General features: G+C 47.9%; 1 protein-coding gene across 7 annotated transcripts in view; it reads left to right on the forward strand.

The window, feature by feature from the left end:
* SUSD4 (sushi domain containing 4) overlaps nucleotides 1-22,849 on the forward strand; it is a 124,133-nt gene that overhangs the window by 86,988 nt on the left and 14,296 nt on the right. For all 7 annotated transcript variants that reach the window (XM_070602064.1, XM_070602067.1, XM_070602062.1 and 4 more), the window contains one exon: nucleotides 229-417. In XM_070602064.1, coding sequence (XP_070458165.1) covers nucleotides 229-417 — 189 coding nt within the window. The remainder of the gene's footprint in view (nucleotides 1-228; nucleotides 418-22,849) is intronic.

Below are 22,849 nucleotides of genomic sequence, written 5' to 3' on the forward strand. Positions count from 1 at the left end.
TGGTCTGACGCTCTTGGTGCCATTCGCAGCTATAAAGGCGAGTATCCCCATTGCAAGGAGAATAGGTCAGTAGATGAGGGAGTCTGAGCGTTTAAGCCCACAGTGCCCATTCCCCAGAGGCCAGGCCACGTTCACAGTGGGCGAGGCCGCAAGAGCGACAGTGCTTCATCCTTTAGGTGGCCGGAGAGGACCTAGTGAAACCTTCCCTTTTTCTTTCACACGTCACAGGCTGCCTGAGACCACTCGCCTCCTCTAATGGCTACGTGAACATCTCCGAGTTCCAGACCTCCTTCCCGGTGGGCACTGTCATCGCCTATCACTGCTTTCCTGGATTTAAACTTGAAGGGTCGGAGTTTCTCGAGTGCTTACACAACCTCATCTGGTCGTCCAGCCCACCCCGGTGCCTTGCTCTGGAAGGTAACACATCTTCTGCTTTTGGAAGTTGAGTTTTAGATAATTAAAGTGGGTATTTCAATAGGGTGTGAAGAGCGGAGGATTACGGTCAGCAGTAACTTTTGTTCCCTGAGCACACCGCGTGCCTCCATCCTAAGCAGAGGACGCAAACCTGGTCCTCTGCCATGAAGCCATCCTTACAACCAGATATTAAATTTGCTCCCGCCATCCTCAGGCTGAAAGAGGCAGAAAGTGGATAAAAGAGAAGAGTTCCAAGCGTCAAAGGTTAAACTGTGAAAGATTGCAGAGTTAAATGAAATGTCTTCAAAAATTAATTTTCTCTGCACCACATGAAAACAGATTACATTGTGGCATCATTAATGTCACCCCTCGCTTTATTGTGTCACTGTTTATTCCTATTTCCACGCATCTTATGGCTTGGCTGTAAATGCGTTGCTGCAAGCACGCACTCGGAAGCCTGAACCCAGGAGCGCGTTCCTCCCTGTTTCTGTTAAATACGGTCTATGCGACTATTTTAGACTGGTTTACTGAAGACCACTCATCGGTAGTATGAAGTAGTGAGGGGGACAGGGCATCATCGCCAGGATCAGGGCAGTGTCCGTGCGGGTAGAGGCCACAGAACCTTCTGCTGGGCAAGTTGGACATGCTGGCTTAGCCCTCGCTTTGACTCGGTTCTTGAAATTATATCAAAGAGAACAAACCCCGGTTTGTTTCTTGGCGTCTGAACATGGTGGGCAGGAGGGGTCAGTATGGCGAAAGAAAAAAGAATGGCAGGAAACCTCAAATCCAGAGTCCCCGCAGAGCCTATTTGCAGCTTTTCTTGAGAAACAAAATAAGACACGACAGCATGTGGAAGCACGAGTTCCCGCCAGTGCGCACCTCAGTGGGGGAAGAGGTCAGAGTAGGAAGCGTGCTGTGGAGGGGGTGGGGGCCTGGTGCACAGAGCAACGAGAATGCCCGGCCTGGGCCCTCAGTTTTGCATTCTCCTAGGCTAGTAAGTGGCACCCCTACTTGCCTCCACTTCCTACCCATCCCAAATCCCCTAGGGGATGAGAGCCTGGACCAGAGATGTCAGACAGAAAACAGGAAGCCCAGTTAAATCTAAATTTCAGATAAGCAAATAATATTTTAATATGAACGTGTCCTAAATATTGCATGGGACTGACTTATGGTAAAAAGTTATTCTTTATTTATCTGAATTTCCAGTATAACCGAATGTCCTGTATTATTTGCTAAATCTGACGACCCTAGCCTAGAGGGATCAGGGCATCCCCTTCGTGTCCACCGGGAACGGTTTTTCTGCTGTCTGGACACTGTGGCGGGCTGACGTGAGCAAGGGCCACTGATGGAAGGAGGCTATTCTTGTTCTTGGAGGTTTCTCCCTGCTCAGAGAACCAGAAATAGAGGCTCGGTTAAAGGTATCATTGTTATGATTGTTTCTATTTGAAATACCTATTTTAAAATCTTTCCGGATTTCATTTAAATGCCTTTCAGGCAGTCGTGTTCTTTTTTTTGTATTCTTCTCCTCAAAGCCCCCCAGTACATAGTTGTAAATTCTAGTTGTGAGTGTCTCTGGTTGTGCTATGTGGGCCGAAGCCTCAGCCTGGCCTGATGAGCGGTGCCATATCCACGCCCAGGATCCGAACTGGTGAAACCTTGGGCCGCCGAAGCAGAGCGTGTTAACTTAACCACTTGGCCGTGGGGCCAGCCCCAAGTCATGGTCTGATAAGCTTCATTTGGGGACTTTGAAAGCATTTTTTTTTAAGATTGGCCCTGAGCTAACATGTGTTACAAATCATCCTCTGTTTTTGTTTTTCTCCCCAAAGCTCCACTACATAGTTGTATATCCTGGTTCTAAGTCCTTCTAGTTCGTCTATGTGGGATGCTGCAACAGCATGGCTTGATGAGTGGTGCATAGGTCCATGGCCAAGATCCAAACCAGTGAATCCCAGCCCACTGAAGCGGAGCAACCAAACTTAACCACTTGGTTATGGGGCCGGCCACTTGAAAGCATTTTTTATGAAGCCTAGAGAATATGATATGAGTAGACGTAAACATAATCTAACTTCAAGGGTCAACAATCTAAGGTTATGAACAGGAAGCTGTGACTGGCTTCTGATTGCAAATGAGTCTATGGGGCTTTTTTTAAGTTTATTTTTTAAATTTATTTTGAGGAAGACTGGCCCTGAGCTAACATCCGTGCCCATCTTCCTCTACTTTATATGTGGGACGCCTGCCACAGCATGGCTTGATGAGCCGTGCTAGGTCCACAACCAGGATTCGAACTTGCGAACACCGGGCCACCGAAGTGGAGCGTGCAAACTTAACTGCTACACCACCAGGCCAGCCCTGAGTCTCTGGTTTGACACATGTCTATTTTCCTCTGCCCGGCTGAGCTGAGGGATGATGCTGAAAACCCAGGGTGACAGCTGCCTGTGCCAGGAAGGCCACTTAACACCTTTTTCCCCTCAGGTTTTGTTTTTTTAAAAACTAATCTTTACATCTTTATTTTCAATTCATGTCCCTTTAAATTATCTGATGGGATTCCTTTGCGAGACCTTTAAATGCTCCCCTGGCTAATGGCACCCAAACCACGACTCTAAACTGAGAGGCACAGAGTAGACTAAAGGGATTTTTGTCTCAAGACTTGATAGAAACTGGGTTAAATGAAGCAGTGGGTTAAAATAGCAGGCAAGGATTCACAAAAAAGTTCTCCAGAGGTACCTAGTAGGTGTTGGTATTTCTTTAACTCTTGAATTGCATATCATCTTTTTAAAAGGTGGTACCTTATTTATGCAATAGTGTCATAGGGCATCCGACATAGATGAACTGTCCCGAGGGAATGTACCCCATTAATATATCACCTGCTCTCTCCCCTCCTCACTTTCCTGTCTTCCTTAGCGCACAATTTGATTTTTCGTGACGGCGCAGTGAGAATTATTGCACTGTGCTGTGGAACGGTGATGCTCTCAGGGGCTTTAAATATGTTAGGGCGCCTTGCCCCTAAAGTGACTGGGTCTGGACAGCTGTGCGGTGGAAGGCTTTTTCTGTGAGCTTTTCATCCCCTCCCCTCTCACTACCAATCCATCAGTCTGTCAGCTGTCAGTGCACCTGTCACTGCAGCTTCCCCACCTGCGACTCTTTTTCTAACGTGCTGGGAGCCGGGACATGGAATCAGAGATCATGGAGGAGGCAGTGTGGTGTATTGATTGAGTGCGAACTGATCTCCCACTGGCTGGGTTCACACCCTGGGTCTCCTGCTTAATCATTTGACCTGGGGCAAGTCATCTAACCTCCATTGCGCCCTCCGTTGCCTCGTCCATAAAGTGGGGGAGATGGTCATGCTTCTCTTGTGGGACTGTGAGAATCCGGTGTGACAACACAGGTGACACGTTTAGCGAAGTGCCTGGCACCAGGTCCGTGGTCAGTGAGGTCTTCATCATTATTATTGCTCTTAGAATTGTGTACAAAGTCACCATAAGTAAGTGAGAATCTGGACATGACTGTGTGAATAACGCCCCCAGGTTTTTCTGCATAAACATTGTGGTGCTATTTTGGTCATTCAGATGCTATTTTGGTTACTTGCACGCTTTTAGCTGTGTTTGTAAAAGTTGAATCCTAGGTGAAGGAGGGAATGCTGAACAATAGTAATAATTGCCATTAATTTTGAGGGCTGACTCCGTGTCAGGCTCTCAACCAAATGTTTGACACAGTATCTCATTTAGTCCTCCAATCGCCCTTGTGAGGCAGGTCCTAGTTCTAACCCATTTTACTGACGAGCAAACCCAGGCTTCTAAAGAGTCAGTAATTTGTGCCCGAAGTCACACAGCCAGTAAGTGGGGGAGCTTGGACTCGAACATGGGGCTTTGTCACTTCAAAGCTCATGCTCTTAATCACCAAGGTGCATTGTCGAATTAACTTGTTCTGATTACTTTACAATCCAACAGGGAAACAATTTGATATTTTTATAGTCATTTGTTAGAGTCAAAAATTTTTTAAGAATTATTGCATAGGAAGGAATTTGTCTTTCTGGTCTAGTTATCCTCCCTGTAGAAATCCCAGCTGCAGGGGACCGTGAGCCCCAAGGGAGGCCCTGCTGCCTGCTGGGTGGCAATGAGCTCTCACGGCTACCCCCTAAATGCCCATTAGTCTCCTATATTTCAGGGGAGGCTCGCTTCAGCCAGTGGGCTGGTCAGGGCTTGTGTCCCCTTTCACAGACCAGGAGACTGACACCCTGAAGGATGACATGACTTGTCCAGACCTCTCACTCTTGGTCCATGGCTCTTTCCACCATGTGGTGTCTCCTTTCCCTAGTGGAATGGAGAGCACCTTGTAATGGCAGGCTTCACTGGTACCAACATTGAGTGACAGCTGTCATTCTCACATGTCAACAGCCCCATCATTGATGCCCAGCTTCAGGAAGGAGTTTATAATTTGGAAGGAAAAGCTCTGGCAGCTTCCTCAGAGGTGTGTGTATTGTGTTTCCAGGCCTGCGCCCTTGCTCCCGTCTTATTGATAGTGGACGATCCTGGAACATGTGCATTTCCTGTCGCTGTATTGGATTTGGTAGAGCACCTGAAATCACAAAGTCTAGAACCAGAATGTTGCTACATCATTTTAAAGTAGATGATTATAGATATTTAGAATTTTGGGACCTGGAAGGATCTCCATATGTGTTGGCCTGTCTCACTGTGGGTCTGTGTGCTTTTCCTCAACTCTGTGTTTTCCATTCTTGGGCCATCTTCATCTCTGAGGCTCTCATCTCTCTCTGTCTCTTTCATACACAGACAGACACACACAGACATTGAAACCAAGAAATGTTAAAAAAAGAAAACTTGACAATGCTGGACAATTTCTCATTTATAAGTGCTAAGAACTTGGTTTTCGTTGTCAATAGTGTTTATCGAACACCTGCTAAGTACAGAACAACACCAAATTGGGCACTGGGGAATTACAAAGAAAGAAAAGGACATAATTCCTTCCTTTGAAGAGTTTGCAGTCTCATGGGGAGAACAAGATGGCAAATCCCATTATTTAGAGACTAGCATCGTTATAGGCAACATCAGCGTATACGCACAGCTACCTTTACCAAGGGGTACATGAATGCTTATGCATTTGGAAAGGGTAGAAGGAAATTTCTAGTAGGAGATATCACAGTTGTAAAGTGAAAATTTCTACCCCAGGATTTATGGGGCTTTTGTTTCTTTTCCCTGGAGACCAAACAGAAGCATGTTTTCTGTCTCCACTTGAGCTTTGAGAAGAGACAAAGTCTGGACGTCTCCCTCATTCAGAACAGCTGTGCATTTTGAAGCTCCGTGGAGCTCCGCAGCCTAGGCAGCGTGCCTTAGTGTGTGTGAGGGGCACCAGCCCAGTGATGTGAAGGGTGGGAACATGGAGGGATATTGAGGGGGCTAAAAATAAGTACAGTCATGTGTCGCTTAATAAGAGGGACACGTTCTGAGAAATGCATCGTTAGGCGATTTCCTGGTTGTGTGAACATCACAGAGTGCACTTCCACAAACCTAGATGGTACAGCCTGCGACACACCTAGGCTAATCTTATGGGACCACCGTCATATATGCCGTCTATTGTTGACCAAAACATCATGTCAGTCTACAAAAACAGAAACCATTTACGAGGCAAAGTGTTTATTGGCGATCAAAGAATTATAATTCAGGGAGCACAGATTCAGATAGAAACCAAAATAGTGTCCCGATTCGGAGAGGGGCTGAGAGTTTTTATGGGAAAGAGGGAGGACGAGGTGAGTTGTATTAAGGAAGAGTTCGTTGGTGCTGGATGAGGTGAGGTTAGGTTTGTGCTTCATAGATGGGCTTGAGATGCGGTCATCAGGCCAAAGGCTAGACTTGTACTTCATTGATGGGGCAGTGATTTGGTCATCAGCAAAGTCTGGTTCCATCAGTCCTTACAGACAGGATATTCTTGTCCTTACTGACTTTTTGGAATGTTGGTGGTTTGCTCCAGTTTGGAAAATCAAGAAAACAAGACATGCAAGGCAATTCCTCTGAAATGGCTGCCCCGGCTCTATTTTAATATGGCTCCACTCATGTCATCTTTCACAGTTGTTCTGCGGCCATGACTGTAAATGAACCAACCATGCCACAAATGGTTACAGGGAGGGCTGCCTACACACGGGGCCGTCTAGGAAGTGGTACTAACTGCCCAGAATCCCTAGATGCTGTATAGTTGGGGCTGCAAATGCTGGCTAGGGGCGGCTCAGGAAAAGGCTCTTTCTTTACATAGGAAAGAACCATCCAAAAGCCTTGAGGTTCCAGAACATTCTCCTCACATTCAGGTTTTCAAATGGCCTGGAAGTAGCCCAGATGCTGGGTATCTGGTGACAGGAATTCCTGGGGGCAGGTTAACAGCCGCAGAGATCACATGACTGCATCTTTGAGGCGGGGAGCAAGGCTGGGAGAAGAGACTGTTGGAGCCAAAAATTGAAATCTGGAGTCCTTGGTTGTGACCCAGCCACTTAAAGATTCCTGTTTGCCCAAGTGTTAAATTAGAGGACTAGATTCTTTAACCAGAAGTCCTTTCAGTAGTCTCTAGGGAAAACGATGGCAAATGGGATCAGGTCTAGAAAGCACCAATTAAACACTTAGTGAGATTAGAGCTTGGAAAGAGAGAAACCAAAATCAGTGGTATATGCTATTTTAAATAGATGCCTGTGAAATTCATTCGTTCGTCCAGTAGACATTTCTTATGTCCACATGCTGAGTATTTTGCAAGGTGCAGAGAATACAGAGGCAAACAGATGACATGAGGTCTCTGCCGCCTTGGCTCACGCATCCTGTACGCGGGTCCTGAAGTCTACACATGTGGAGCTTGGTTCCAAATATTCCATTTGGAAGTTATCCGGGGCCTCTGGTGGTAGAGATGATTGTTACCTCCTCTGAGGCCACCGAGAAGGGGTTCTAATGGGGGTCTCTGTGGTTTTGAAAGCACTGGTGAGGGTAGGGTCAGTGAGTCCCTTGTGGCTGTGTTGGGTTGGCTCTGCCCTGCGATGCCCGGACCCCCTCGGAAGGCAGCGGGATGCAGGCATTCTGTGAAGGCAGTGAGCATGGCCCCGGGGGCCCAGGGGAGTCTGCTGTGCTTGTGTGTTTGCTTTGCCCAAATAGGGGAATAAATCACTCTGGGAACGGCAGGTACCTAAGGTTTCGCTTGTAATGACTTAGGCAGTGGCCTCCCCAGTGCTGACCTTTTCAACAGGCTTTCAGCCTTGTGGCTGGCATTTCTCCCAGGAACCAGCAACCCTGACCCCGTTAGAAGCTGAACAGCTGGAACATTTTGGTTTTAATCCCACCAATCCCAAAACCCAGAATGCCCAAAGCGATTCCCGCCCCCCTTCCCACTCATTTCAGACTCACACGGATGAAGATGGAAGTTTCATCAGACATTTCAGATTCAATTACAGCGAACGCAGCCGGGTGATTTCCTCAGAACCGACTCGTGCCCGGGGGTCCTTTTAGATCTGTGTCCTTTTCTAAGAAAAGGAGGAAATATAAGAAATTGAAAAAGCCTGTTTGGCCAAATGTGAAATAACTTGAAAGGTTCCAATTTGGGATCCAAACTCAAAGCCAGTTTGGAGGTGGAGGGTTCCCAGCTCCCAGGCCGCCTCTGCAGTCCGCTTTGTTCCCCAGTCAAAACAGGTTCAGGTTCACGAGGTGCCTGGTGGAAGAGGCGCCCGACATGGCTCCTCCCTCCAGGAGCCCTGCCCTGGCGCAGAAGCTCCTCCAGACTTCAAAGTGAATCCCACGTAGCAAGAGGAAAGGCAGCAGAGAAATCCGGGCCTCTTCCGATAAGACCTGCCCTGCCTTCTTCGGTGAGCAGTGGGAGCCCCTCAGAGGGAGCTCCCGGGGACCACTTCCAGCTGTCATCACAGCACCCCCGCGCCAAGGTTGCTCCCCTTTTACAAAAGCGAAATTCACAGTGCACAAAGGAGCCTAGGCCTGTTCCGAAGCAGATTGCTGTAAATTATTGTGTGTGATACGGTCAAGTCACCATGTCATTCCCCCAACCGGAGTCTGGACCCTCTCCCGGTGGAACTGGTGCCCCTCTGCCTGTCACCCCTGACCAGACAAGCAAAGGAGAGTTGGGTCTCTCGAGCCTTCTTGCCTGGAGATCCTCAATACGAAGATGTTGACCTGGGTCCCTTAATTAACTGGAAAGTCTTTTGCGTGGAATTTTAAGTGGATCAAGGGAATGACAGGATGAAGTCACAGCGAGATTTAATGGCACTGATTTGGGATCACTGATGGTGGGATTCAGAGCTTAGAAAGCGTTAGGCACCACCAGCTGACCTTCCTCCCTGCTACCCCAGTGCACCCCGGCACCTCGTTTGCAGAGGTGAATTGGCAATGCCAGAGCTGAGTGGGTTTGTCCAAGGCCTCGCGGCCCGGGAGTGCCCGTGGGGGCTCCCTGACCCGTACCCAGCTCTGGCACCATCAGGCAGCCTTGCCGTTGAGGGTGCCCGTGTCAGTCAGTCTCCTCTCCCTTCCTCCCCTACATTCGTGAACAGGGAGAAGCAACATTCAGAACTTCATCCTCCGAGGAGCATCTCCAAGACAGAAAGTGCCTGTTCCTCCCTGCCTTCCTGGCCCTTGGTATATATATTCAACGGAGAGTAGCTGTTATAACTAACACTTTCTCTGACTCATTCAACAGTTTCTGGATGCCTACTCTATGGCAGGCACTGTGGATGTACCTTTAATACATGCTCTCTCGTCCTCACAACCGTGATGACAAGTAAGCGTGGTGCCAACTGGCAGATGAGGAAACTGAGGATCAGAGAGCTCCCCTCTTTCACCCTGCTCCCAAGTGGTCCAGCCCATATGCCTCCTGAGCCCACCACTGCTCCTCCGGGCACTTCTAGCACCCAGAGTACCTGTTGGAAATTAGGGTCTGGATTCTAATCCCAGCTCTGCTGCCTGCTGGCAGGGGAGTTCGCGTCCTCCGATGGAGAGGGAAGGAGCTTGGAGAATTGCTCATTGAGGCTCCTTCCTGGTAGCTACATTCTTTGACTCTGCTCTTAACCAGAACACACTGTTCCGGGAGAGGCTGCTCTGTCCTTGCTGGCTCTGGGGGGTGAAGCTCGGGGGTTGGGATGCTAGGAGAGTTCCTGCTCTTGACGACTGCTGACAGAATTTCCCTGAGACTCTCTCCAGACAGTCAGCCCATGAGCCTTCCATCACAAGGGGGCAGCGGCAGGGAAACGAAATAGATGTTTGTTGAGTGTCGTCTTGATACCAGGCACTTCATTTGTTATCTTAGCCTCGAAACAACTCCAGCTGTTATTCCCTCTGCATGGAACTGGGCCTCGGGGTGTAAGTTGCAGAGCTGAGATTCGGAAGCAGCCCTGACTCGACCCCCCGGCTGTGCTTCTCCTCTGCCCTGCTGTGGCTTCCACGAGAGAGGCCACATCCCTGCCTTCTGAATCATCTGCTCAGCTGCCCATGGGCGCTTCTTTATCTGCTAGTGTTCCCTGGAATGTGAACTTTCATCATGTAAGAGCTTGGGGAGGAGGGAAAAGGATACGCTATGGTTTGGCCCAGGCTGCACTGTGTAGCATGGTGGACAATGGAATTTTCCCTTCTTCCTTCCCCCACTGCCCTCTTCCCAGGTAGGGCTCTGATGCCAACCACAGATGTATTCAGCATAGGAGGTCATTGCTATTAGGAATTCAGGTTCTGTTCACCTCAACTGGAGTGATAATAGCTGTAAGCAATGGGTCACCCACACCCCCAGGCCTCCCGCCATTCAGAATAGGCCAGCTGGCGAGGGCCGTGGTCTCCATTAGCCTCTCTTGGGCTCTCAAGCTCCCCACAGAGTCACCTGCCAGCAGCTGGATCCAATGTGAAATTAAATCAGCAGAAAATGAAGAAAAGAGCAATGAATGCCTTTTTTCTCTCTTCTTCACCCAGTGTAGCGGTGGGGCCTCTATTCATGGGAAGATGGAGGGAGGGCATCTCCTTTATCAGCTTGCCCCAGCCTGTACCCTTCTCTTCTCAGCCTAATGTGAGAGGTTTATACAAGGCTAGGTAATACTTGGTCAAGTGGTTTTGGACCCCTGTCCTCAAGGTCCTAAGGCCCGAGTTGTTCCCTGGGAAGCAGAGAGGCCCCAGATGGCTGTGTTCTGGCTGTTTTCAGTATTTACACATTGTTTTCCCACTTAAGATTTGTTTGAAGAAAGAGCTTGCCAGTAAGTATGAAAGTCATTCACCTGGTTCTGCCTCCTTAGGAACTTGAGACCAGAGAATTGAAACGATTTGCGTGCTAGGTCACACCCGCATCACCCCATCTCCTCGGACTCTGCCTTCGCACGTGTGAGTGGATGGTGAATTTAGAACCCTAATGAGGAAGCCGGCTCACATCAGTCAAAGTCTTATGGGATTTAGAGATCTTATTCTGAAAGAACGAAAGAATCTTCAGTTCTCTGTGAAGACAAGTGTGTGTTCCCTGGGCCTGGGAAAGAGGAATTGCCAGCCCCTCCCCCTGTCCTGTGTTGGTGACCCTCTGTCTGAAACAACAGGGAGGTCGCCTTGTGAACCAAAAGTGTGTTCTACCATCTTGGCACATACTTTAGCGTGTAGCATCCTCTTTTGCCGTGTTGTTTCCTGGCCATGAAAATTGCTGCATCCGGCACTGTTTGTATTACAGCTACCTTCACCGTGACCCTAGCAAGGTTTTTTATTAGAGGGAAATGCAAAACAGCAAGCAATCCTGTTAATTTATTGTTCACAAGCAACAGTAAATTATTCTCATACCATCTCCATGTACTTTCATACATTACAGCAGAGTGATTACAAGAAAATAGCTGCCCGTATGTTATAGCCGCATTTCTCTGGAATCACCGTGCTGAATTTTCTCTCTCTCTCTCTTTTTTTTTTTTTTACAATAAGTAATTGCCACTGTAGCTTCTTCCTCTTCTCGGTCACAGATCTCTCTTGTACTCAAGAGTAGATTGTGCCGTGACATCAAGAAGCTTCATTATTTTTTTTCTATGTCGAGTCCAGAAACACTGATCTTTCTGTCCTAAGAAAACCAAGAGACCTTGTTCCTATTTCTCAGGCTTCCTGGTAGTACTTTCCAGACCCTTTTTCTCTTGAATTTTATGACTTCTGGCCTGGTAGATAGCCCTGGCTCTTTCTCATCCTCTCTCTCCAGGACTGCTGTTCACTAACCTTAGCTCCTTGGCAGGACCCCATCTCAGCATCTTCCATTCCTTTTAGCCTCATTGGAAACATGTGACCTTCAACCTCCAGCTCCCCTGGACTCCTAGAATTACCTTTTTTTTCCACCTCATTCAAATGAAGAGATTTACATTGAAGTCAAAGGAAGTAGAGAGGTGATTCTTTTCCCCACCAAAGGCAAATGGGCTGGTGGAACTCTGGAATAGTTTCTCCCACCTAATCAAAGAATGAAGAGAACACCATTGGGAGACTTGAATAACCCCCTCCCCCACCACACACTCACATTCAGAGATGGAGTCCCACCAGGCTTGAGCCCAGCTTCTGCCAAGCCCTCCATCCCTCTGTTCTCACTGGGGCAGGCAGCCTGTCCTGGAGGTCTGCATCAGCCCCAGAGCATGCAGTGGATTTGAACCTCGGACCATCACTCATGTCTTTATGGAAATGTCTCTTGGGTGCAGGATGCAAGGTGCAAGGATGGGGTTGAATCATTAGTCAATGAATGAGTCTAAAGATTGCAGACCCCTGACCCCCTCCTCCCACTGTGGATGTGTTGAAGCCCTTTGCCAGATTGGTCCGTAGGAATGCTTCGAGTTTTCTGCAGTGACAGCCACTCATCCACAACAAGAATCCTACATGCAGGCTTCTCCCAGGCTCGCCATTCTGAATGTCTGAATTCCACATCCTCCATGGCAGCCGAGATCTTTTACCTCTTTGCTGAAGGCCAGGGTGGGTTTTACTAGGGGCAGGAGAATGGCAAACCAGTCCCTTGCTTTCACTGGGTTCATGGTTCTCACCAAAATAGATTCCCACTTTGCCTTGTAGTCTCCTCATATTTTTGAAAAACTCACAGACATGCAAGCTGAGGTCTTTATTTTGTGATGTTCAAATATCAGGTCACTGAAAGGAACACAGAGCTAAGCATCAGCAGAGCTGTGACCAGTGCTTGCAGCCACAAGCTTGTGCCAAGAGGGTGACTTCATCATGCTCAGAAAATAGATGACCAGCACAAATGGGAAAATCTCAGTGTTTGTCCTTAAACTCTAGGATATCTTCTCCATCCCTGTTCCAGGCAGAATTTATTTCCTTCTTTCCTCTCTGGGAAGTTAGATGACTTGTATTTCATGGTCATAAAACCTCTTGCAATCAGGTACAACACAAGGGTAATAAATCCCTTCAGTCACTCTGTGGGCCTTTTTCAGGCTGGGAGTCTCTAGGAAGTATTCAGCAGGGTTGTTTGGGGTCATTCCTCCCCAGCTCCCAACCCATCCCCACTTGTCTTCATAAATGATTGCCAGAATTCCGTTTTTTTCCCCCAAAGACATTTGGGGTGATAGGCAGGTAAAATATTCACACCTTTCCGTGTCCATCTTGGTGTCTTGTGTCACTCATTCTTTTCATAGAACCTGTAACTGTAAATGCCTGTGTTCATAATAATTTCCTCTTTTTTGTCCAGGAGAAGGGTTTTTTTCTTGTTTTTGCAAAAAGATGTGCCCGACTGTAAATTTTGCCCAGATTTCTCTAAAGTTGAAGTGCTTAGCAGAGATGGCGCTTCTTTTCCTCTAGTAACTGTGGCTCCTGCAGAAAAGTCTAGGACTTTGCTCACATTCTGGCTAGTTTGCTCTTTGATGAATGAGAACCTAATGCATTTTTTTAATACCATCTCTCCCATTCTTAGCAAGGGATTTAATAGGTTCAGGCATTAGGAAGGTGGAAAACTAGCTGGAAGTTAAAAAAAGAAGCCAATTATACTGGAATTCAGATTTTAAAACTCGTCCTTAGCTCAAGCCATCTCAAGCGAAAACTGTCTACATCAATCCGTATTTTCATACCGTAAAATCCAAGGGAAATATTTTTGAATGGGGGAGAAAAGAAAATTTGAAGGATGCTGGGAAGCCAAGAATTCTACAGACAGCCATGGCTAAAATAGCGTGTGAGAGGAACCTAGCTCTGCCATACCACGTGACATCTTCAAAGGTACTGTGGCCCTTTGTTACTGTGGGTGACTCTCTACTGTCCCCAAAGCACAAGGTTCCCCAGCCTGGTTTCTGCCAGCACTGTCCAAATTGAAGAATGACTAATATCTCCTCAAGGAGCTCTTAGGGTTTGAGGCCTGGGATTCAGGGGTCCTCTGTTACTTTGATCCCCACTCCCCTCCATCTATTGCAGCATATCTCACAAATTAACCACTTTAATGTACACGATTGTTTTTTACTTCACTTTGAGGAAATCTTGGTGTCTAGTTATTTCAAGCAGACATTCTGACATTAGCCAGGAAACCCTCCTGCTCCAGCTGGCTGCTTCCCCGTGGACCTGGCCTGAGAGCTCAGCCTCCCACTGCCAGGCCAAGGATGGACTCATGCTATATTAGTTTCCTAGAGCTGCTGTAAAAAGTACCAAAAACAGAGTGACTTAAAACAATGGGAATTTGTGTTCTCACAGTTCTGGAGTCTAGAAGTCTGGATTCAAGTTGTTGGCAGCCCCATCTTCCTTTGGAGACTGAGTAGTCTCTTTTCTTGCCTCTTCCTAGCTTCTAGGGGTGACCTCAGCACTCCTTGGCTTGTAGCTACACCATTCTGATCTCTGCCTCTGTTGTCACATGGTGTTCTTTGTCTCCCTGTGTGTCTGTGTCTTCACGTGCCTGCCTTCCCTCTGTGTATCTCTTCTCCTCTTATAAGGACACCATTGGATTGATGTTGGACCAAAGTCGTGTTGGATTAAGGGCCCACCTTACTGTAATATGACCTCATCTTAACCTGATTACATCTGCAGTACACCTGATTTCCAAATAAGGTCACATTTAAAGGTGCCAGGGGTTAGGACTTCAACATGTCTTCTTGGGGACGTATTCAACCCACACCACATGCTCTCCCTGCCTTGGCTTGAGAAGAAGAAGATGCCCCTTCTGTCTTCTCTCTGCCTCTTGCTTCCAGGTTTAAAGGACTGTTTTCAAAGCTTCCCAAACCCCAGTTGGCCACAGCCCTTTTGTGAGCTAACCTCTCCTTTGGCCCAGGACACAGTACCTTGCTTATGTCCACTGAGCCAATGAGAACACTCCTCTGAGTCCATCAGCATTCCTCCATCTGGCCTTTCTTCTATCTCTGGAGGCCCCAAGGCTTTTCCAAACTCTGAGCCCACTGTGCAGACCCACATCTTAGCAGATGAAGTCGTCGCTTGCGCCTCTGGCCCTTGAGTGGCCTACACTTGCTTTCCCCTGTTCTCACTTCAAACCCCATGGCAAGACTCAGTGAAGGAGCCCAGCTTCAGAGTAAGCTTCACTTAAGGTGACATCCCAGCTCTGCTATTTATTTGCTAGCTGACCTTGGGCAAGTAACATCACCTTTCTGAGCCTCGATTCCCTTATCTGCATGGATGAGGCAATAACAATCCTTCAACAAGCTCTGCAAAATTGTTGTTAGGATCCAGTGAGCTAGTGCATGTTCACTGCCCTCGCTGTAGGCGCTTGTTAAAAGTTGTATTGTAATTACTGCATGCGTTTTTATCTCATTGGCTCACAATATAGCCAATAATAATAATAACTGTCTCTGTTAACGAGCACCTTCTTCTGTGCCAGGCACTGTGCTTGCTGATTTTCAGATATTATTTCTAATTTTTACGAAAGCCCTGACATGTAGGTATTCATGTTTGACAGATGATGGAAACTAAAACTGGCTCAGAAAGAGGTTAAGTAAAATGCCCAAGGTCACACAGCTACAAAATGTGTGAGCCAGGATTTGAGCCCAAGAAAGTGCACTTTGCGCTGTGTGAAGCTGACCGTGGGGTCTTCCATTAATCCGGTAATATGTTACATCTTCTCCGACTTTCTCACACTCTCGCTCTCACACTTGCTGCTGTTCTGTTCTCCCAGCTGATTTTTCCCTTTCTAACTCTCTCTTCACTGTCCATGACTTCTAAGCCAGCAGTTCTCAAATTTGCTCAGAAGTCAGAAAAGCATGGTACTTTTCACAGAATAGCATACTTTTTTTTTGTACTGAACACTAAGAAATACTGCATAAATCTTAGAAGCCCTTTTGCTATTTCTTTCCTATGTGTAATATAGAACCATACCCATAAGTGTGCATGCCCACACGCACGCGCACACTCAATACAGCTAGGAACAAAGTGTGCCCAGTTCCTTCCCACTATTATGAACTATGTACTCAACAATTTATTTCATCTGCTAGGATTTTCCAATAGACAAGAGACAAGAGAAGGCACCAAAATTTAAGAAAAAAATTATGGGAGAAAAATTTGAAGTTCGTACAACTCAATATATTAATTTACATTTATCAGTGTGGCACTTTGGGGGCACTTGGTCCTGCTTGTGCAGGGAGAGCTTAAAAATTGCCGGGATCACTGGCAGTTTAACTCCAGCGAGGCTGATGGTGGAAGGGCTGCTGGTCGCAGAGAGGCAGAAAGGACCTGCTCCAGGTACACCCTTACCTGTGGGCTTTCTGTGTAAACGCGTGGGACACACACTCCTTTTTAACCTTGTGCCCCTGATTTCTCTCCCTGTTAAAAACTTAAGCTGCCCCAAGAACCCTCAGGCATTCCAGCTGCAGGGGAATCCTCTTTTGTAAAATGTTCACAGACACCAGGACCCTGACACCACAGATGTCTCGTGATTCATTTTCACCTTGTGGCGACTAAGGCTGTTCTCGACTGAGCCGTTGGTGCTCCAGCCACTGCAAAGAAAGAGGAGCAGCCTAATCAGATCCCAGAAACACGTGTCAGCTTTTGATTCTAGCACAGCCTTTCCTTGCCGCAAAAGGCCGTGGGGGTAAATCACGGCTTCACCTGTGCTCCCTGCACCCCCCCCCCCCACTCCTCCCTGGCTTCATCGTGTCTCTCGAACCAGGCTCGCTTCAGATTTCTTATGTGAAGCCATATTTTTCTTTTTTGGCGCTGAAGTTGCACAGTTGTCATCAGATGCCTTCTGTATATCTTCAGGGACACCCTCATGTGGTGACTCCGAGGTGGAAGGCAGATTAGAGTCCCTCCCTTGGGGCTGCTGGGTAATATCGATCTTAAATTTGATCTGTCAGCACATCTCTGAGCCAGTAAACACCGGGCTCCAGCCAGCCAGGAATAAACAAAGCCCCAGACTCGTCATCGTTTGCTTCCTTGGGTGGACACGTTTATTGACCTTCCGTGTTGTTACAGCAGAATAAGTGGAAAATGTAATACGCTGTATAATGTTTATTGATTTTCCCTGAGCTAAGAGCAAAGTTTCGGACGTAGTCTTGGAAACGGCTATAACTTTGAACTGGAGGGTTCCATTCAGCTTCCTGGAATCGTTACCCAAACTTAGACTGGACTGGTGACAGCTGGCACAATGGCAGTTTTGATTATTAGGAGCCAGCAAAACTCCTGAAGGCAGAGGTTTGGGTGGTTCTGTCCATGTAGAGAGCAGCGGCTGTGCTCCTGGTTCCTATGAGGACGGCTCAGACAACATGCTGGGCTCTGTTGGGATGATGCCCTCGTACTCCATACTCAGAATCCTGGTTTCTCCAGGCTCCTGCAGGCCAGCTGAGGTCCAGATTCTGGCATTAAGAGAGAGCTTTCCCTCCCCATCACCACTGAGCTCAGCTGAAAGCTTTTCTCATGGTCTGGGGCAGCATTTCCCAAACTGTCCTGTGCATATGAATCACCTGGGAATCTTGCTAAAATGAAGCTGCTGGTTCAGTAGGTCTGGGGTGTGCTTTGAGACTATGCATTTCTAACAAGCTCCCAGCTGATCCCAAAACCGATGATCCATGGGGTCAAAACAAGGGTCTGGTAGAAGGTGAAGACCCAGACCAGATACCATGGCCGTTTAATTCTCACACTGACTCCACTGAATTTTGTAAGCCATGCATCCCAGCAGGTGGAGGGAGAATGGAGAGGGTTTCCTTTTTTCCAGCTCTTTATTGCAACGGCCTGAGGCAGTGCTCGCAACTCTGACTCCCCAGCTGGGGGGCCTTGAAGACCTGCCCAGCCCACCCAGACCAATTAGGCAAAGCTCCCCAGGTGATGCTAATGTGCAGGCAAGGTTGAGGGACCACTGACTTAAGTCATTAAGTCACTCTTCAACTGCAGCATTGATATGGCAGGGAGGGGGGTGCTGGTCATCATAGCAGCAAACAGCAGGAGAGGGAGTGCTTCGCTGTTCCTCATGGTTAATGGTAGAACACTGCTCTAAGAAGGTTCCTAAAAATGTATCACGGCTCAGACAAAATAGGAGTTTATTTTCACACAGCGATATTAGTGAATGTGGGTCAGCCAGGGTCTCTTCTCCACCCAGTCGTTCAGGGGCCAGCGGAGGCTCTGCTGTCTTCAAGATGCAGCTTCTAAGGTCCCCTTGGGGGGTCATCTCCATTCTAGTGAGGCAGAAGTTTGGAAGAGTTTCATGGATCAGGCCTAGAAGTAGTATTTATCACTTCTGTTGACATTCCATTGACTAGAACTTAGAGGGACAATGCAGACAGCTCGGTGCCAGGAAGAAGATGGGAACAGGATGGTGGTGAGCAGCCCGCAGCCTCCACCACCAGCCCCGTGGGGTAGCCCTACTTGAGGAACATCCTGGGGGCTGCGTAAACCTTTGAAAGAGTCAGAATGAAAATATCCGATCAGAGCACCTAGGCTCATGGCTCAGGAGGAGTAAAAAAAAAATTAGATGCTATAGGTTATTATGTTCTAGATTCTTCTGTCCCCCTAAGATAATTTGTGTGAATAGTCACAAGACACATAGACTATTTTTAAACCTCATTTTCCCCTTTTGCACATAGTGAACTATGTAATTGGATTAAGGACTGTGAAAAGTGATATACAATTTTCAACTCTAAGCTGCCCCCTCTCCCACGGCCACTGCCAAGCAATGGCCTCACCTCAAGTTCATTCAGAAAGTGGGAGCCTTCAGACGGCAACTTGCCCATCTCTCCACCGCCCTGGCTTCAGGTCCACTCGTACCTGTGTCCTGCTCTTCTTCCCTTCGGCTCACTCCTGCTCCCATCAAAGGCCAGTCTGTCCACTGGTGTGCATATGATCACATCTCCTTTCACCTTCTTGATGACTTCCCTCCTTCTGTTCCTCCTCCCACCCTGCATCACCAGTCTTGTCCTCCATGTTGGACAGCTCCCGTATACAGTCGTGCGCCACAAAAGGACCTTTCAGTCAAGGATGGACTGCGTATATGATGGTGGTCCCATGAGATTACTACCATAGCGCCTAGGTGTGCAGGAGGCTATACCATCTAGGTTTGTGTAAGTGCACTCTATGATGTTCGCACAAGGACGATATCGTCTGACGACACATTTAGCAGAACATATCCCCGTCGTTAAGCGATGCGTGATGGTATAACTTGTAAACAAGGTCTAGAGCTCCTGCAGGGTGGGCAAGATCCCCCCGGCCCTCCAGTGGCCCCATTCACTGGTTCCCTTCAGCAGACTTCTCTAATGAGTCCTCTACAGTTCCCACCCCGTTCACTCAACTCACTCCCAAATGCCTTCCACCCACCACACTACGGAAATTACTTTCGTCAAGGTCACCGGTGACTTCCATGTGGCCGAATCCAAGGGCCACTCTTCTGTTCCCATCTTTCTCAGCCTTCTAGGTACCACTCCCTCCTCCTCAAAGCAGTTTCCTCTTGCAGCCTCAGTGATGCATCCCGGTCTCTGTTGCCCCTAACTGATTTCCGGCGTTTGGATGGGGACCCCTCCTCTTTTTTTCTCTACCCTCTCTCCTTAGGTGGATTCATCCAGTCTGGTGGTTTTAAGTATTATCTCCATGCTCATGACTCCTGAGTTCTAACTCACCCAAGTTAGAACTTTCTCCAGCTGCCTGATTGACCCTTGGATGACTCTCACTGGCAGCTCCAACATAACCAATGCAAACCCAAACTCTTAGTGCCACTCCCTTTGCACAAACAAACAAAACAAAACCTTATGTGGTGAATGGCACCTCCATATACCCAGGTGCTAATGTCAGAAATCTTGGGGTCAGCCTTGATTCTTCTCTTGGACCCCAAATTCTATTCGTCAACAAATCCTATTGTAGAAACAGAATTAGAAAATTCTAAAATATGTCCTATCACTCTATTTCTCATGATGTTGGCTGCCACTCTTCTGGTCCAAGCCACCTTTCTCTCTCACCTGGTCATGGCAGCAGCCTCCTAACAGCCTCACCACTTCCATCCTGCTCCCCAATAGTCTGTTCTCCAGAGTACAGCTAGAGCTGTCTTTTAAAAATATGTCTATGCCTGCTCTTCACAGTGTCCCTTACACTTATGATAAATCCCAACTTCTTGCCATGGGGCCCATGGAGCTACCAGCACACTGTCCCAGCTACCTGTCCACCATCTCCCCTCTCTTTGGCCGCCATCCCAGCCTCTCTTCATGCCTCAAACTTGCCTTCACACGTGTCGTGCCTCTGCCTGGGATGTTCTTCCCAACTCTTCCCTTGACCGGCTCCTTCCTAGTCTTTATGCACCATGTATTGATTTATGAGAAATATCAGTGCTTCTCATTTATCTTTAGTGAAAGAACCAGTGGTTTTGTTTTTGTTTTCCGATATATTACAGACTAATAACTGTATAATGTTCAATAAAGATGGGTTATAGAAAAAATAAAACAAAAAGACAAAGACACAATACAAGTCCCACTTTTAGTTATTAGATTCAACAGTAGTAAAACTGCATTTCGATAAATAGGAATCAAAAACACTCTTTGATGTTGTGACAAAGCCACATTGCTACAAAAATTTCTGAACGGCTACTCTTGATTTCTCAATTTATTTTGTATGGATTCGTAGCAAACCGTTGGCGCACCAGTGCTGGTCTACGGACCCGCTGTGAATGGTTCTGCTCTAGGTTTCAGTTTAAATGCCACCTCCCTAGGGGCCTTCCTTGAACAGCTCTTCTAAATTTGATTCTTACACATGCACACCCGACAGTGTTACATTTCTTCTCTGCCTCCTGGTGGTCTCCATTCGTGGCAAAGAGAACTTGTGATCAGATGTAACATGAACAGTTCCTGATCTTGAAATCAGTCAATTGCTTAGCCAGTGGGTAATTTCTCCCAGCTCTCTCTGATTACTCATAGTCCCTGTTGAAGGTGCTTCCGGTGCCTGGCTATGCCTATGATTTGGGGGAGCGGAGAGTGAGAGCACCTCCTTTCCACCCTCTGTCAGGAAACAACCCCGAACCTCCAGCGAGGCTTGAGCAGTTTCTACCTCCAGTTCCAGCCGTAGAATCCGATCTGTAGCATCAGGGTGGGGCTGGAGACTCAGGGGAAGACTGTGTTATTCCAAGTTCTTCAGAGAAACAGAACCAGTAGAACCATCTATAGATGGACAGATAGGTGTTATAAAAGAGGGTATTTGTTATTGGAATTGGCTCATGTGACTATGAGGCCAAGAAGTCCCACAAGATACTATCTGCAAGCTGGAGACCTAGGAAAGCCAGTGGGGTAATTCAGTCCGAGTCTGAAGGCCTGAGAACCAGGAGGGCCAGGGCTCAAGGCAGGAGAAGATGGACATCCCAGCTCAAGCAGAGAGCAAATTCACCCTTCCTCTGCCTTTTTATTCTGTTTAGGTCCTCAACGGGTTGAACGATGTCCACATGCATTGGTGAGGGCCATCTTTACTCAGTCTACTGATTCAAATGCTAATCTCTTCCAGAAACATCCTCACAGACCCGCCCAAAAAGACTGTCTTACCAGCTATCTGGGCATCCCTTAGCCCAGTCCAGCTGACACATAAAATTAACCATCACAGGAACCCTGCATTATCCACATGAGGGGCCAAGACCTCAAGGACATCCCCACAAGGACCTGTCCTCTCGTGATGGAGTCTCTTCCACCCAGGACCTCTCTCTCCCTGTTCCTTTTTTCTTCTTGTCCTTTGCTCCCTACCTGTACTGGCACCTTTCACCTCCTCATACTTGTCCTATTCAAGGCCCACCTCTTACCTTTCCTGGCCTCCTCTTGTGTCTGGGGAGTCCTCAGTTTCTCCACGTGCACATGACACCTGTTCTCTGGCCCATCTCCATTGCAGGAGAAGCACGGTGGCCTGGCCTTGCATTTGTAAGCCCTTCCACCCCTGGTTACCTCCACCCCTGCCAATTCCAGGATACATTTTGGGTCTTATAGTGCATAAAATACAAGAACATCAGGCTCCTTTTGGTCCCAGGTGGCTTCCCTGCCTCCCTGGGAGGCGGGGTGCCTGGTTGCCCTATCCCACCTCTTGTGTGTGTAAGAGTGAGATACTGATATTTTGTTCAGCAGATACAGGAGAAGGCTTGTTCAGCCATCTAAATACTCATTTTTTGCTTATTTATCATCTGTCTTTAGTAAGCCCCCTGAGGATAGAGACAATGTAGGATCTAGCTTCAGTGATTGTCCAAAACATATTTGTTAAATAAACCATTTAAGAAATGAGTGAAGGAGTAAGATCAGTATACCGGACAAGAGGCTCTTCTTTCAGAGGGTCTAAACACAGCCATCCCAGTCTAATCGGTTCCCTTCTCCATGCCAAAGCAGGTGCCGTAGGGCTGATAACTCAAAACAGGAAGAGATGGCCAAAGGATCATTTTTTTCCACTTAGGAATGCATCAGGCTTTCTTTCCAGCTTCATTTCACTTCAGCAATAGGATTAGTTGAGCTTCCCTGAGCTCAGACGGTGGCCTGGGGGCCTGGTGGACGGAAGGACAAGCAGGAAGCCGTGTGAGATGTATTTGCCTGTAAGCAAGTGAAAATGCTCCAACCACACCCTGGTGGTGGGGACAGCATGGGCTTCTGCTTCCAACACCCCCCAAACACAAGGTGGCACTTGCTGCCTGCCCCTGGGGCCCTCCAAGCCATCCGTCTCCCATGTCATGAACAGAACTCACTGGGAGAGGCCAGGAGTCACCTGCAGAAATGATCACAGGCTGGAGAGACGGAAGTGGTGACTTGGGTGGGAGAAAGCATCTCTGTGTCCCTGTTAGGACAGAAGGAGGCAAGTTGACTGAGTCTTGGGGAAGCTCCATCTGTGGAGAGGATGGTGTGGTCCACCTCCCAGAAGAAGCCAGCCAGGATTGCAGAGGGTGAGGTGGGAGGCCCATTAGGCGTGTGAGCATCACAGGCCTCCTGAAAGCGAGGCAGCAGCCATGTCCAGAGAAGGTCCTTTGGTGTCCCCGTGGAGGAATGACCACAGAGCCAGTGTGCTCCAGTAATGAGCCATCAGCTGGGCTGCCCCTCACAGGGGACATCTGG

The sequence above is a fragment of the Equus przewalskii genome, chromosome 31, assembly GCF_037783145.1.
Source record: "Equus przewalskii isolate Varuska chromosome 31, EquPr2, whole genome shotgun sequence".
Classification (NCBI taxonomy): domain Eukaryota; kingdom Metazoa; phylum Chordata; class Mammalia; order Perissodactyla; family Equidae; genus Equus; species Equus przewalskii.